The sequence below is a fragment of the Pristis pectinata genome, chromosome 3, assembly GCF_009764475.1.
Source record: "Pristis pectinata isolate sPriPec2 chromosome 3, sPriPec2.1.pri, whole genome shotgun sequence".
Taxonomy (NCBI): domain Eukaryota; kingdom Metazoa; phylum Chordata; class Chondrichthyes; order Rhinopristiformes; family Pristidae; genus Pristis; species Pristis pectinata.
In genome coordinates this window covers 132,146,187-132,163,837 of record NC_067407.1, presented here as the reverse complement: position 1 = coordinate 132,163,837, position 17,651 = coordinate 132,146,187, and the positions used below count along the sequence as shown (strand labels likewise).

At 46.0% G+C, this 17,651-nt stretch overlaps 1 protein-coding gene across 1 annotated transcript in view; it reads left to right on the top strand.

The window, feature by feature from the left end:
- kif26ba (kinesin family member 26Ba) overlaps positions 1 to 17,313 on the top strand; it is a 300,195-nt gene extending 282,882 nt beyond the window's left edge. Inside the window, exons 13-15 of the mRNA XM_052013184.1 lie at positions 8,907 to 9,103; positions 10,891 to 11,047; positions 14,080 to 17,313. Coding sequence (XP_051869144.1) covers positions 8,907 to 9,103; positions 10,891 to 11,047; positions 14,080 to 14,228 — 503 coding nt within the window. The 3' untranslated portion in view covers positions 14,229 to 17,313. The remainder of the gene's footprint in view (positions 1 to 8,906; positions 9,104 to 10,890; positions 11,048 to 14,079) is intronic.
- Positions 17,314 to 17,651: the final 338 nt, after the last annotated feature.

Sequence of the window (17,651 nt, the reverse complement as noted above, 5' to 3'; positions counted from 1 at the left end):
GAACATCCAGTCCATCTTAACGGTGCATTGTATCAGGAAGGCTAACAGTATTGTCAGGGACGTCTGCCCTTTTCTCTCTTCTACCTTCTGGGAGAAGATACAGGAGCTTCAAAGCCCAGCGGACCGGACTCAACTTCTTCCCCACTGCTATCAGACTTGTGAACCAATCACCTCTTTCACATCCCCTTCCTGGTGGTGCTGCCATGTTCTCGAACCCTTGATTCTACCTCTCTCGGTTGTTCCCTTACTGTAACGTTAGCATTTCCTTTTGCACCACTTCAGATTGCACTACAATCTTTGCACCATTCTGTTCTTTTGAGCTCCTCACTGTATTTATTGTTGTACTTACTCTGTGAGCTTCATGCAAGCAAGGAATTTCATTGCACTAGGTGTATGTGATAAATAAATCTGAATCTCAGGAATACTGTACAAGACTCTTAGATAGCCACATGAATGATAGAGAAATGGAGGGCTGTGTGGGAGGGAAGGGTTAGATAGATCTTAGAGAAGGATAAAATGTTGGCAGAACATCATGGGCCGAAGGGCCTGTACTGTGCTGTAATGCTCTATGTTCTAAAATGGGATTAGTGTAGATGGGTCCTTGATGGTCGACCTGAGGGAGTGAAAGACCTGTTTTCATGCTGTGTGATTCTAAGAGCAGTCATTTGTCTCTCCATCTCAATGTGTGAGCACCTTATTCCACAGTCACCCTTTGATTCTTCACGAGTTGAGCATTTTTAGCCTGCCGGGACACCACAGGTATTGGTATTGGTTTATTATTGTCACTTGTACCGAGGTACAGTGAAAAACTTGTCTTGCATACCGATCGTACAGGTTAATTCATTACACAGCGCAGTTACATTGGGTTAGTACAGAGGTGGTCCCAGATATTTCTTTTCCTTCCCTAGTCCAAGACCTGACTGCAGCAGCCTTGCTGCCAACACCCAGCGCAGACCAGTGGATATCACGTCTTAGTTAGGAACCCCTGGGTCAAGCTCTGTCGTCCCGAAATTAATTTTCCCCTTCTGTCCGCTGTAAGTAACACAATGCCACGAGGTCAATTCGAACAAATACCTTTATTAGCAGTGCACTGCTAGGAGAATTCTCTTCAGCACTCACTAAGAATCGCTTCCCGAGTTCTCCCCGCACAAAAGGCAGACCGACATTTATACAGGAATTGTCACGCACATCCCATGCATACAGCGCCGCGAGTTTTGGTCAAGCTATAGAGATCCCGAGACAGTTATCACACCTCTTGTCTTAGTATAATTAAGTTATAATCAAGGCATTCAAAGGCAGGTATCACCCTTCATTGTTTAGACCAAGCCTCCACCTCGATGTTAACTACACCCAGTATTGCCACAGTCTGAGATAACGGAACGGTCCATTACCTGAAACAAAGGCAGTTAACATACTTAACATTCCAACTTAACTAGTGGGTCAGCAGCTTGCTAGTCCTTGCTAGAGAAATATAAATGCATACATATATTTTTTGTTTACTAGTTATTCTTAACCCTTCACTTCCTCAGCTCCACTCCAGAGATCGGAATGCATCCCCCAAGCCTGTCTGTCCAGTACCACACTGGGAGAGTGCAGCGCTGTCTAAGGTGCTGTTCATCTGAGTGGCCATTAAAACCAGGCCCCGCGCACCCTCCCAGGTACTACACCACCATTGGAGTAACAGCAGGCGAGATCTCCCCAGAGTGCTGACTAACATTTCCCCCTTCATCAGATGATACAGCCAACCCATGTTGATGGGTTCTTGCTGTACGCAACTTGCCTGCCGCTTTCCCAATGTTGTAGCAGTGACCACACTTTAACAGTACTGGCTGTGAACCAAACACCTGCATTTCTATAGTGCTCCTTTCAAGATGCCCCAGCGTGATTCACAGCCAGCAAACTACTTTATTCAAGCGCAGTCAGGTCCCACAAACAGTCATGAGATAAGGGGCAGGTCATTGGGCTGTGACCAAGCGATAAGTATTGACCTTGGTGCTGGAGATGATTCACCCACTGTCCTCGAAATTGTGCAGTGGTATCTCTCATGTCCACTTCAGATCAACGTCTTGTCCAAAAACATTCGCTTCCAATAATGTAGCATACCCTTGGTACTGTAAAACTCTGTACATTCTGAGGTCATAAATGGCGCTACATAAATGCAAGTCTTCCTTCCTGATTTGCCCAATTTAGCTGCAGCTCAGAGTTGGGACACCATGTTAAAACTGCTCTTGGCCTTTACCAGAGGAGGTGGTGGAGGCAGATACTATCACAACACAAGAGCACTTGAATAGCCAAGACATAGAAGGTTACAGACTAATGCGGGCAATTGGGATTACTTAGATTCATTGGAGTGTAAGAGAATGAGAATCTTACAGAGATGTATAAATCTTACAGAGGTGTATAAAATCATGAGGGGCATAGATAGGGTGAACACACTCAGTCTTTTCCCCAGGGTTTCCCCAGGGCACAGGTTTAAGGTGAGAGGGGAGAGATGTAATAGGAACCCGAGGGGCAACTTTTTCACTCAGTGCTCAGTATATGGAACAAGCTGTCAGAAGTGGTTGAGGCAGTACATTAACAACATTTAAAAGGTACTTGGACAGGTACATGGATAGGAAAGGTTTGGAAGGATATGGGCCAAACACAGGCAAATGGGACCGGCTTAGATGGGAATCTTGATGGGCACGAACCAGTTGGGCCGAAGGGCCTGTTTCCATGCTGTGTGACTCTATAACTCTACTGTAGATGGGTACCACAGTGAGCCAAGGGGCCTGTTTCCATGCTGTGTGACTCTATAGCTCTACTGTAGATGGGTACCACAGTGAGCCAAGGGGCCTGTTTCCATGCTGTGTGACTCTATAGCTCTACTGTAGATGGGTACCACAGTGAGCCAAGGGGCCTGTTTCCATGCTGTGTGACTCTATAACTCTACTGTAGATGGGTACCACAGTGAGCCAAGGGGCCTGTTTCCATGCTGTGTGACTCTATAACTCTACTGTAGATGGGTACCATAGTGAGCCAAGGGGCCTGTTTCTGTGCTGTGTGACTCTGTGATTCATTTTGACCAAGCATTGAAGTCCTGACCCCTTGTCCAGATTTCACCTGCCAGTTCTGCACATGCTGACAGAGTTTGCGAACCCAGAGGGTGAGCACCACAAGTCACCAACCACTGGGAAGTTTAAAGCTTCCTGCCACAAGTGGGTAGAATTGTTAATTCTTATCCTTATCCCAGCCCTGAGTGTCAGGTGCATCAGATCCCAGCCAACGTGTGCTCCTGAGCAAGCCGCAGTGAAGCTCTGCAGTAACGCTGCCCGTTATCTCACAACAGCAGATGGGTTTCTGCAGCTTTTAAGAGGTTGCAGCAATGCTTAATCTAATTATGCACACCTACTCCACTGAACTTTGACCTTCAGAAAAGTCAGTGGCTGAGGGAAGTGGTGGGGGGCTGGGGTTGTGCAGAGATTATCCAGTTGGAATTCTCTGCATCACAGCAACCTGAAATTATCCATCTTTCCCACTCACACTTCAATTCCTTATGTTTTAATCATATTTACATTAATTTTATATAATTTTATTCCTTCTGTTGATTGCCATCCAGTCTGATTGCCTATGTGATCTTTTGCTTTTCCCAGGAGCCCCTTGGAAATGTAGGTATATAACTTTCAGTGATGCATCTGGTAGAGCTGCTGCCTCACAGCTCCAGTGACCCCAGTTCGATCCTGACCCCCAGCACTGTCTGGGTGGAGTTTGCACGTTCTCCCTGTGATCGCGTGAGTTTCCCTCATGGGAGTTTTGGTCGCCCAGCTCCAGGAAAGATGTCATTAAGCTGGAAAGGGTGCAGAAAAAATTCACAAGGACTGGAGGTCTCGATAAGCCGGGACATCTTTCCCTCAAGCGTAGCAGGCTGAGGGGTGACTTTACAGGGGTTTATAAAATCATGAGGGGCACAGATAAGGTGAATGGTCACAGTCTTTACCCCAGGACGTAGATTTCAGGTGAGAGGGGAAAGATTTAAAGGGGACCTGAGGGGCAACTTTTTCACACAGAGGGTTGGGGTGGAACGAGCTACCAGGGGAAGTGCTAGAGGCAGGTACAATTACAAGGTTTAAAAGACATTTGGATAGGTGCATGGATAGGAAAGGTTGAGGGGGATATGGTCAAAACAAAGGAAATGGGACGAGTTTGGATAGACACCTTAGTTGGCATGGATGAGTTGGGCTGAAGGTCATGTTTCTGTGCTATATGACTCTTTGACTCTATGACTCTACAACATCATCCAGGTATGTTGGTCAATGTTTCTTCCTAAAAAGTTATGCATTACACAGAATGGAAAAGGCCCTTCAGCCCATTGTTCTTCTGCTAGCTATCAAGAACCCATCTATACTTATCTTGTTTTCCATCCCTCAGCCCATAGCTGCCCATGCCATGGTGTTTCAGGTACTCATCTAAACACAGTTTAAATATTGTGAGAGTACCCATCTCCAGCATGCCCTCAGGTAGTGTTTGGCTCTTAGCACTTTTCCAGTTGTGGAGGCTTGCTGTGCACAACTACTGGCATTGCAATGCTACCAGCATTTCAAAAAGTACTTCATTGGCTGTGACATGTTTTAGACAGCAAGTCTTATGTTTTTACAGTGATTTGACCTTCCACCTGGAGCCTGTTGTGATGTTGTAGAGAGCACCATTTTAACCAGCCTCGATGGGCAATGTCGATTCAATCGCAGACTGTCAGAGTAGAATGGGCAATGCAACCCAAATGGGCATGCTTTGTTGTTCTTCTTCTCAGATGATGATTGAGGTTAAAGGCAAAAGCGTTCGCGATGGACCGACCCACTGTGCCCGGAGCCTGCTCTTCCACTAAGTGGTGAGAGTGTGAGCAGGAGTAGGCCATTCAGCCCCTTGAGCCCTACCTTGCCATGATCATGGCTGTTTCTCAGCCTTGTCTGCTTTCCTGCTCAGTCACTATATCCTATGTAGCTCACACTCCAGGGATCTGAGGGGTAGGTTTTTCACACAGAGGATGGTGAATATCTGATGTGAACTTCTGGAGGTTGTGGTGGAGGCAGATACAATTACATTTGGAAGACACCTGGACAGGTACTTGGAATAAAGGCTCATTTACCCTCTGGTTTACAGTGTCCTAAGTAATCTTTCGATCTCAGCCTCAAAGTTAGTTTGACTGAGCTCCTGGGTTAGAGAATGCTGAAGATTCATTGTGCTGTGAGTATTGATTATGGTTAAAGTGGAATAGATTCTACTGGTGGTGTTTTCTGCTTGACAGATGGGCATCTATATTTAACTGGCCTGTCTCCTCCCATGTACACATTGTGCATCCAGATGTGTTTCCAGTTGTTCAGCTGAAGGTTAATGAGCCACCTTTAAGCTGGGAACCTGTTTTCATCACGTCTTTAGCCCAATGTTTCCAAAAATTGTTCAAGCCAAACTCCCAATATTTCGTAAAGTTTTACAGGTTTTGTGTACTTGGAGAAAGATTATTTTGTAATTAACAAAATTTGCATAACAAATGAGGTCTGATCAGCATAATTAATTAATTTGTTGTCCCTAATGGCACAACAATTATTCTGTTCCAGTTCCATAAAAGTAAGGCTCCCAATTTTTTAATGTTCCAACAGTGTCTTGCAATTAATTAACTCTATTTGCATATGCAGATGTGGGTGCATTAGTGCAGCCTATTAATATATATTCTTTAATAAAATGAAGATTTATAGCCTTTGGATTCTGCAGGCATAGTCCTTAAGTTATTACTAAGGTAATGGCAAGGACTTGGCAGTAAAATTAAGGCTGGAGCATTCAGCCCTGTCCTCAGTTATCTCACATCATGAAGAGTAAACTTGATTTATATAGTGCAATAAATGTCCCCTGGCCCTGCATGAAAGTATTATCAAACAAAAAAATTCATGCTGATTCACATTAGGACATGATAGGGCAGTCAGCCAAAAGCTTTGCCAAAGGGGTTGGTTTGAGGAACAGCTTGAAAGAAGAGAGGTGGGGAGGTTTGGGGAAGGACTTTCAGAGTATTGGACCTCGTAGTTCTTTCCTTGAAAAACCAATGGCAAGATTAGCCCTTTTTCTTTGCTTTACCCCAATGGAAAAGTAGCGAGGAACCTTGCATTATTGCTGGTATCAAAACATCAGAAGAGAAATGCAGAGATGTCTTCCTGATGCATTTCTTATGAGAGGCTGTTAATGGATCAGTCAGCAACACAGGGGGTCTGTCACCGCGGATTCTTCACTCCTCAATGCTGATTGGCTGATCCATGAACCAATGGCACATACCCACCCACCCAGATCATTCTGACACCACAACCACCTGTAGCAAACCCAGTCCTGCACTTCCGTGTCACCCATCTCCACCTCCACAGCCCAGATTCACCAGAACAGTGGTAACAGGCGGTCAGTCATTAATATAAACCTGCCATGCGTACTGGAGAATCTATTTGAAGAACTTTACATTACAGGAAGGATTTGTTTTGGAGAAATTATCCCTGCAGTGGTAGGGTGATTAGCAATGAGCAGGTACTGTATGAGCAGTGTGGGGCCACATTGGTGCACAGAAGGCAATGGAGCTCTGGTCATTCGGTCTGCAGGTGACAATGCTGGGATTCCATCACAGTATCGAGAGACTTCTGCGTCCATAAAAGCATCAGGGGACATGGAGCAGGAAATGTGGCAGTGAGTTACAGTTTAGTCGTCAAGGTCTTAGGATCTTCATGAATGGAAGTGCAGTTGTGACTCCTTCCTAGCTCAGAGGTTGTAATGCACAATGTTACCCACTCTCAGGTTATGCTTCACTGAATGAAAAGTCTGTTGGTACTGAGGATGCTCACTAAATTTAAGACTTTAGAACTCTGGGTTTGGCCTGGAGAATCTGGGTGATTTATGGAAAGTTCCATGTCTCTGGTGACTTAAGAGCGAGTTGTGGGTCACTGCAGGCCAATAGAACCAAGTGTAGCCCCATCTCCTCCCTCTTCCCTCAGAGCCTGGCGCGTAACACCAACAGCAGAAGGTGGGGTCTGTTGGTCAAACTGGCCTCAGGTTGGTGTCTGTTGTTCAACCTGGCCGCATAAGATAAGATAAGATAAGATATCTTTATTAGTCACATGTACATCGAAACACACAGTGAAATGCATCTTTTGCATAGAGTGTTCTAGGGGGCAGCCCACAAGTGTCACCACGCTTCTGGCGCCAACATAGCGTCCCCACAACTTCCTAATCCATTCGTCTTTGGAATGTGGGAGGAAACCGGAGCACCCGGAGGAAACCCACACAGACATGGAGAGAATGTACAAACTCCTTACAGACAGTGGCCAGAATTGAACCTGGGTCGCTGGCGCTGTAATAGCGTTGCGATAACCGTGACACTATCCTGCATTTTGGGGTCTGTTGGTCAAATTGGACGCCCACCAAATTTCAAACAAAATTATGGTTGAAGTCAAAACCAGAAAATGTTGGAAACACTCAGCAGGTCAGGTTGTGTGAAGATGAACAGAGTGAACTTTTCAAGTCAAGGACTCTTTGTCAGAACAGTTGGTGTTCCTGGGTGTGCTTTGTTCAGCCTGCAAGCTGGAAAAATGTTCCCTGCCAGATCTCAAGAATGAATTTCCAGGCCTAGCCTTCCCATCTGTTAGGAGACGTGAACAGCCTTTGTCCTGCAAAACCAACTCCCATTGCTTTCTTGTCCTTTTGCTTCCCTTGAGCCAACCTGTGGCCCCTCGAAAGGTAAGCCTGGTGACCCAATTAGCCTTGCTTCCACTGGCTCTTTCCACAGATGCTGCCTGACCCACTGAGCATTCCCAGCAGGTTCTGTGTTTATTTCTTACTTCATGGAGGTCCGTGGTCATTTCAATTACAGCAGCTGAGTCCTAAAGCAGTGGGCAACCCATTTACAGAACACAATCAGTGAAGGGGCCACAGGGAGAAATGAGGAACAGAGGGATCTTGGTATACAAGTCCAAGAGTGTCTGGAGGTGACAGCACAGGTAGATAAAGTGGTGAGGAAAGCAGACAAGATGCTTGTCTTTATTAGACAGTTCACAGAATATTGGAACAGGCGGGTTATGGGACAACATTATAAAACATTGGTTAGGCCAGAGTTGGAGTACTGTGTGCAGTTCAGCTCACCACACTACAGGAAGGATGTGATTGCACGGGAGAGGGATTCACCAGGATACTGCCTGGAATGTAGCATTTCAGTCACGAGGGGAGACTAGATAGGCTGGGTCTGTTTTACTTGGAGCAGAGGAAGGCTGAGCCAGGGACCAGTATGCACAATTATGAAGGGCATAGACAGGGTGGATAGTATGAAACTTTCCCCATATCTAATACTAGAGAGCACGGGTTTAGGATAAGGAGTAAGCGGTTTAGAGGGGATCAGATAAGGAACATTTTCACCCTGTCAGTGATTGGGACGTGGAACGCACTGCCTGAGAACCTGATGGAGGCAGTGACTCTCACAACATTTAAGAATTACCTCGACAAAGGCTTGAGTTGCCAGGGCACTGGGAGCAAGTGCTGGTGAATGGGATTATGTGGGTGGGTACACAGATGTTGGCAGGGACGCAGTGGGGCAAGGGGCCTGATTCTGTGCTGTAGACTCCACGTTTGCAAGTGTATATCGTACAGTTGCACCTCCAACTTGCAGCATCCACTGTTGACAACCCAGCAGCAGCACCATTGCTTGGTGAAGGTTGGCCAGGAAGTGGCCAAGGCAGAGGCGCATGCAGCACCAGCCGTTTTTGTCACGTTGGCACCATTGCATTAGGTTGTCCGCAGCATCTTTTTCTTTTGACTGCAAGCATGACACACAGGCTTCCCACAGAGACCCCGGGGCAGCAGTGCAGACCAGATCACACACGTCACTCCTGACACCCCTTCTCTATTTCCAGGTTCCCAGAGGCGGCGCCTCCTGCCCGGCCTGTCCACTGAGGCCGCACCTCCGGCCAGGAAACCTGCCGCCACCTCGAGTCTGCGCTGGGTGGACCTCCGGCCTGTGCAGAGGGGGATGGCAGAACCCTTCGAGATCAAGGTCTACGAGATAGATGACGTGGAGCGGCTGCAAAGGAGGAGGGCAGTGGACAACAAGGTTTGTGGACTTTTCAAGTGGTGCCTTCACCATCAACCTAAAAATGGTGTCCAAGCAGCATCTGGAATAGTGTACAAAATGGAGGGGGAGTGGAACCAGCTGAACTGTTCATGCATGGAGTCACTAGAGACTCAGTGGGCCTCCACCTATGCTGTAACCTCTCTGAATTTACCAATAGCTTCACCCACCACTCAGTCCTATCACCAATATTTTACCAATTGCAGTCTATTTAGTTCTTCTTCCATTTGAAAGGCCTGGATAGAGTGGATGTGGAGAGGATGTTTCCATCAGTAGGAGAGTCCAGGATCCAAGAGCACAGCCTCAGAATAAAGGGACGTCCCTTTAAAACTGAGATGAGGAGGAATTTCTTCAGCGGTGAATCTATGGAATTGGTTGCCACAGAGGGCTGTGGAGGCCAAGTCATTGGGTGTATTTAAGGCAGAGATTGATCCGTTCTTGTTTGGTTAAGGGTTATGGGGAAAAGGCAGGAGAATGGGGTTGAAAGAAAAATGAGCCATGATTGAATGGCGGAGCAGACTCGATGGGCCGAATGGTCTAATTCTGCTCCAATATCTTATGGTCTCGTGATTCATCCTTTATTAGCGTCACGGTTTCTTTTAATAGCTCCTTCCTCTTGCACCTTGAACTCCAGTGGAGCTAGCTTCCTTCCCCATACAGATAACCAAGACCCCTGCTCACGTTACTTGTCATTTTCCTTGTGGGACTTAGGCAACACCAAAGGGGGCTTTTATTGCCCATCCCTATTTGCCCCTGAGCAGAGTGGTTTGCTCAAGCACCGTCAGAGGATAGTTAAGAGCCTGCCTCATAGATGCGCACATATAAAGCACTGGGCTCCTGCTCCCAGGGCATTATTGAAGCAGTCTGTAATGGCTGCAATCCAGTAGTTGCTCACAATTTATTAATTCAAGATTTATTTAATTAAATAGATGGCAGGATTTGAACTCATGTCTCCAGGTCAACACCAAGACCTCTCGATATCAATTCAGTAATTTAACCCCTACCATAACCCCCACTGAAGTATATCCATGCTAAGCTGACTAATCCTACCCAACGCCATAGGAATTGGAAGCCAACTCTCCAACATCATTGTTCCACCCACCTTCCCCTCCTCCTTCTTGCTGTTGCCATGATGAATTGCATTTGGCACCAGGAGGAATCCTCCATTATCAACTTCATAGAGGCACACAGCATAGAAACAGACCCTTCGGCCCACAGAGTCCATGCCGACCACCAAGTACCCATTTACACTAATCCCATTTTATTCTCCTCACATTCTCTTCAACTCCACCTGAATTCGACTATTCGCTTCAGGTAAATTTACAGTGGCCAATCAACCCGCAGATCTTTGGAATGTGGGAGGAAACCTGAGCATCCGGGGGAAGCCCACGCGGCCACAGGGAAAAGGTGCAAACTCTAACACAGACAGCACCAGAGGTCAGGATTGAACCAGCCACACCACTGTGCTGCCCTCAGTCCTCCTAATTTGTGGAACTCCCATCAGAATGAGTCCTCGTTTTGAATCCTTCCTGTGCAAACCTCTCAGTCCTAACACCAGTCTCACTCTGTCTGATGCTTGAGATGTCACAGGTGGTAATGGGACAGAGGGAAGGGAAGCAACTTCTGTGGCTCCTTTGTCCTTGTTGAGCCATACCTATGTACCAATGGAGCCAATGGTTGGATGCAGGGACTGGGTACTCAATCAGCTGGAAGCAAAGGCCTTTGAGACATGTCAAGAGAGCTCTAACACCAGTCGTTTTCAATTCCAGCTGCGGGGATTTATCTGTTTCAACGCAAAGCTGAAAATCTTGGAGAATCGGCAACAGAGGATTTCAGAGGTCAAAACCAAATACAACGTGTTGATGCAGGAGCTGGAGGCGACCAAACAGCGGTTGATGCTGGAGCCTAGTAAATGGATCAGTGAGTGTGAGTACCTGGTCTTCCAGCCCAGTCCCTGCCATCAGCAGGGCTCAGAACACTGGAACCTGAAAAGAGCAAGATCCCTGGATAGGAAATGTGCACGCATAGGCATGCACACACACACACACATGGACACACACGTGCACACACACACAGGCACACACACACACACACACACAAGCACACAACACAAAAAACACACACCAACACGTGCACAGCTCCCTTCAGTCCAATTCCCCCTCGTCATGTTCCTCTGTAGCCCTCCAACTTATCCTCTCACATGCTCACCAATTTCCCCTTTCTGCTTCCTTCTCCACCTGACCTACACAACAGGGCAAATTTATGTTCACTGATTAACCTGGAATGTGGAAAGAAACGAGCATCAGGGAAGGGGGGTGAGTAAACCAACATGGTCTTAGCCAATGTCTTAGGCAAGGTCATAGCCAATGTTGTTCCTTTGTTCAAGAAGGGAAATAGAGATAATCCTGGAAATTATAGAACAGTGAGTCTCACATCAATGGTAGAGAGGCTATTGGAGAGGATTCTTAGGAATAAGATTTACGTGCATTTGGAAAAACGTGGCCTGATCAGGGACAGTCAGCGGTGCTTTATGCAGGGCAGGTCACGTCTCACGAACTTGATTTTGAGGAGGTGACAAAGGTGATCAATGAGGTTAGGGCAGTGGATGTTGTCTACATGGATTTTAATAAGGCATCCCCTCATGGTAGGCTGATCCAGAAGATTAAGACACATGAGATCGTGGTGACTTGTTAGTTTGGATTCAGAATTGGCTTGGCCACAGTGGCGGAAGGGTGTTATTCTGGCTGGACATCCATGACCATTGTGTTCCACAGAGATCGGTGCTGGTCCTCTATTTGTGATATATATATTTGACTTGGATGAAAATGTAGATTGGTGGCTTAGTAAGTTTGCAGACGACACAAAGGTTGGTGTTGTGGACCATGTAAAAGGCTGCCAGAGGATATGGCAGAACATAGATCAGTTACATATCTGGGTGGAGAATGGCAGATGGAGTTTAATCCAAGCAAGTGTGAGGTGTTGCACAGGAAATGTATACAGTTGCGCGGGAAATGTAGGGGAAAAGTATACATAGAACATAGAACACCTACAGCACAATTCAGGCTCTTCGGCCCACAAAGCTGTACCGAACGTGTCCCTACCTTAGCAATTACTAGGCTTACCCATAGTCCTCTATTTTCCTCAGGTCCATGTACCTATCCAAAAGTCTCTTAAAAGACCCTATCGTATCCGCCTCCACCACTGTTGCTGGCAGCCCATTCCATGTACTCACCACTCTCTGAGTAAAAAACTTACCCCTGACATCTCCTTGGTACCTACTCCCCAGCACCTTAAACCTGTGTCCTCTTGTGGCAACCATTTTAGCCCTGGGAAAAAGCCTCTGACACGATCAATGCCTCTCACCATCTTATACACCTCTATCAGGTCACTTCTCATCCTCCGTCTCTCCAAGGAGAAAAGGCCGAGTTCCCTCAACCTGTTTTCATAAGGCATGCTCCGCATTCCAGGCAGCATCCTTGTAAATCTCCTCTGCACCCTTTCTATGGCTTCCACATCCTTCCGGTAGTGAGGTGACCAGAACTGAGCACAGTTCAGGCAGGACCCTTAACAGCATTGATAGACAGAGGGACCTTGGGGTCCAAGTCCATAGCCCCCTATAAGTAGCCACGCAAGTAGATAGGGTGGTAAAGAAGGCAATTGACGGCATGCTTGCCTTCATTGGTCAGGGCATTGAGTATAAGAGCAAGTCACGCTGCAGCTGCATAAAACTTTGGTTAGGCTGCATGGAGCATTGTGTGCAGTTTCTGGTCACCTCATTACAGGAAGGATTGTGGAGGCTTTGGAGAGGTTCACCAGGATGCGCCCTGAGTTAGAGGGTATGAGCTATAAGGGGAGAGGTTGGACAAACTTGGGTTGTTTTCTCTGGCGTGTCGGAGGACTGAGGGGACACCTGAGAGAAATTTATAAAATTATGAGAGGCATGGATAAGATAAAATATTTATTAGTCTCATGTGCATTGAAACACACAGTGAAATGCGTCTTTTTGTGATACTGAGAATGTGCTGGGGCAGCCCGCAAGCGTCGCCGCTCTTTCCGGCGCCAACATAGCACGCCCACAGCTCCTAACCTGTTACATCTTTGGAATGTGGGAAGAAACCGGAGCACCCTGGAGGAAACCCACACAGACACGGGGAGAACGTACAAACTCCTTACAGACAGCAGCCGGAATCGAACCCGGGTTGCTGGCGCTTGTAATAGGGTGGACAGCCAGAATCTTTTTCCAAGGTAGAAATGTCAAGTACTAGAGGACATGCATTAAAGGTGAGAGGGGGCAAAGTTTAATGGAGATGTGCGGGGCAAGTTCTTGAGCTCACCTATCCTGTGTCTGCTCGAACAAGACAGGAGACCATATTCCCCAACCAAGCATCCAGTGGCAGAGTGCAGAGGGAGATGGGTTGCGGAGATCAGGAATTGAGCATCCTCATGTGAGGCTTGAATTTGCCACGACTCACATGGGTACAACCCGGGTCTGTGTTTTTTATGAAAATTGAAAAGAAGTGCGGATGCTGAAAAACAGAGAATGCTGAAAGCACTCAGCAAGCCAGGCAGCATCTGTGGAAAGAAATCCCATGGTAGGGACTATCAGAAACAGGGTTATAGTTTAAGGTGTGAGGTAGGAGCTTGAAAGGGGACCTGAGGAGTAAGTTTTTTTTACACAGAGTGGTTGATATCAGGGACTTGCTGCCAGAGGAGGTGGTAGAATCAGATATGATCACTGCATTTAAGAGGCATTTAGATATTTAAATAAGCAAGAATATGTTCTAATGCAGGTAAATAGGATTCGTGTAGATGGGCAAAAGGTCAGCATCAACACGGTGGGCCGAAGGGCCTGTTTCTGTGATGTCCAGCTCTATGACTCCAAGCAGTTAACGTTTTAGGTCAAAGTGGTGTCTGTATTTTTACATTCTTCTGACCTGTTGTCCGATCTCTTCTCCTAGTTGACCTGGACCAAGGTTTCGAGGTGGATTCCTTGGAATACCTGGAGGCCCTAGAGTGCGTCACAGAGCGACTGGAACACCGGGTCAACTTCTGCAAAGCTCACCTCATGATGATCACGTGTTTCGACATCGCCTGTGGGAGGCGTTAACGGGCGGGGGGAAAGGGAGGGGGAGGTTGCGATTGGCGAGCAAGTGCATGGACAGACGAGGAGGAAGGAAACAAAACACCCAAAGATAACAGGAAGATGACGAGTGGAAGCGCAAAGTGTGGAGCACGTACACAAAGAGTTTTATCTTTTTCCCCACAACGGAATGTAAAAAAGAAAGAAGAGAACGAGAGATGAATATTGGAGTGTGAGAATGTCTTCTTTCATCAGACTGGTAGAGCACTTTCAGGAACTTTGGCTATGTTGTATATATGAATGGCTTGCTCCACTTCCCTTTTCTTCAGAGTGTGGGGATGGGCATGGAATGAAGGGCTGTTTCTGAGGAGCTCAAAACAATATACAAAGGACTACAAGTGCCTTGTAAACTTTATTATATTATCCAAAATCTTACATGGACTCATTATTGTACAGTCGTTGGTTGATGATACATATTTCGCTGTACGGTTATAGAGGCAGTATCCATTTTGTAGACCAAACTCAAACCTACACACCATTCCTGTTTATATCCATCAGCATTCTCACCAAACCAGGGAGGGTACAAAAAAATTGACGCAGAGTGGGAGGGGAGAATGCTTGTGATATCACGTTTTCTTCTGGGCCCATGGAAGAGTATTTGGTAACGTTTTGAACCAATTTTGAATGATGTTTCATGGTACTTTTTTTATATAAAGATATGGCTGATTGTAAAGGGTATTGTTGTGTGGATTTGAGTTTTAAAATCCAGTAGATTTTCATTGAACAAGAAATAAAAGGGTAATGTTTCAGTAAAGGATGAACTCAAAGGTTGTTTTACTAGGTGTTTTAACTACTTGCTGTTTTTAAGTAACTTGTATCTATAGAGTAGATCAGTAGTCAGGAAGCAGCACATTATTAACGTGACTGTCGTTTACTAACAGTGAATGAGCCACTCGGAGGCACAGTGATGCCTCTCTGGCAGACGGATTCCTCCCCCAAGCCTCGGAGTAGAAATGAAGCACATCAGATTCGAAAGCACATGAGCACTTCCCCTCCTTATTGACTGTAGTCAGGGGGATAATTGTAAACACGTTCATGCACACACCGCAGCTTACAGGTGGACTCTGCAAATACAGGTGACACGTGTTTGTGATGTTCTTGGTTTAATCTTCCCACCTCCTTCATGGGAACAGGGTAATAAATCCCTTGAGCCTGCTCTGGTGCAGATTCTGGTTCCACCTTGATTTGCCCTTGTTATTGGCATATCTTTGGTTAACATTACCCAACAAACACAGATGGCAGTCATACAGCACAGAAACAGGCCCTTCGGCCCACCCTGTTCATGCTGACTATCTATGCCGACTGTACTAATCCCACTGCCCAGCACCTGGTCCATAGCCAACTATGCCTTGGTGATACAAGTGCTTGTCCAGTGTGCTGCAGAAATTCCTTCCCCCAAGCAACGCAGCCAAACGCACAACATAAGCGGATCTGCAGACTTCCCTCCACTTCCGATACTGGGTTCCCTTCACTGCAGCCGAACGTTGGAGGTGGCAAGTAGTGACACGTTCTGCATGACCAGTGAATTTGTGTGGCTGAAATCTCCCAGGAGTAACGCTTTACCCAAGATGCAGCTTTTCTCCTTGTTACCAAGACTGCAACTTGAAATCTGTCCCCTGCCAGTAAATTCTCCGATAAAGACTTCAGTTTTGGTCAGGTCCCTAACTAAACCTGTTATCACCTGGCACTACCACTCATTATACTCCACACTGTGGAAACACAATGCACTTCAAACTAAGACAAGCCCTGATGGACCATCCACCAAATCACTACATGGGAAACACCACTGAACTCATTTCACCAGCTTACTTTTCCAAGAGATAAACAGGGCACCAAATTGTCACTTCTAAACTAAAAGTAACTTTTTACTTTCCATTTATTCTTTCAGAGGGTATCAAAACTTAGTATCTTTTCTATGAATCATCTGCAGATATGACAACATGATCCCAATTATCAGGTCCAACCCCAGACCAATCTCCAATGTGCTCACCTCCACTCCCCAGGATAACTAACTCGACCTCCCTGCCCATTGTCACATTCCCCCTGCCCAAATATATCCACCATTTCAAGCCAAATCCAGCAAATTACACCATCCCTAGTCACCTAGTAACTAGAGCCCACCTCATCTTAGAGAGACTGCCATTTAAAAGTGAAGTCTTGAGCTATGTGACACAAGGAGGACTGCAGATACAGAGAAGTTGTGGTGAAATTATCTCACTGTTTAAGAACGCTATATCCTTTTGCTATTATGCAGCAATGGATTGCGTAGAAAGAATTATTTTATGGAATAAAGTTGGTGACAGCCACGTGACCAAGAAGACTGGATGGGAGAAACGGTACATTTACAGCTCAGATTTGCCATTAGACCTGCCAAACAGGTCACTGAGGTTACACATAATTCTATGCACACTGGTTCATCGGTTTTACGGTGGGGGCTAATCACTTTATTGCAGTTTTGTTCCACAAAGAACACAATTAAGAGAGCAAACAGGGTTCGGAAGAAAGCTAATCATTGCCAGAGGGCATCAACACCTGTTCCTGGAGGTAGCAAGGGCTATCTGGGTGACTTCCAATAGCCCATGGGTAGTCATGCATTCAAATAATGATCAAGATTGACGTTCTGACTGAGAGGCATGTTACTTCCGGGTGGCCTTTCCCAAAGTTGTTCATTATATTTTGCGGATATTTGTCTCTTTAATGGTGCTTAAAGCAGTTTCACCTCTAAATGTCTACACGTCCTCTCTCTCTCTCTTTTGCCTACACTCAGAACTGCTGCCAACTAACACATCTTTGTCATGTTATGTATGAAGGACATAATTTATTTATGAACTCAGGATGCTCTTGTTTTATAAAGTTGCTTGTATTTTGTAATTTATTTACACATCATGATAAGAAAGCGAACAAATGCTATCTATGCATTGTTATGTACAGTCACCTAATTCACACCTTAAGGTTTGGTTTTCTTTGCATTGTAATCTTGGACATCTCTTGTCAGAACAATTGAAGCTTGCTGTTTACCTAACCCCTTGTATAAAATGTGTACGATAGTCAAATATTGTAGCCTGGTATTGTGAATAAACATTATATTTTACATCCTGTTAAAAAAACCACTGCCTTGTTGAAAGAAAATGGTGTAACGTCTTACTGAATATCATACGAATGTGTAACATTGCTGGATGTGCCTCAGTTTACCATATCCCACTGTCCTCAGTTTACCACATCTGTCCCACTGTCCACACACCTGCCCCACTGTCTGCCACGTAGTCCTACGACACGGAAACATGCTGACCAAGTTGAGTCAGTTCTATTTGCCCACATTTGGTCCATATCCCTCTAAACCTTTCTTATCCATGAACCTGTCTCAAGATCGTAATTGTACCCGTCTCTACC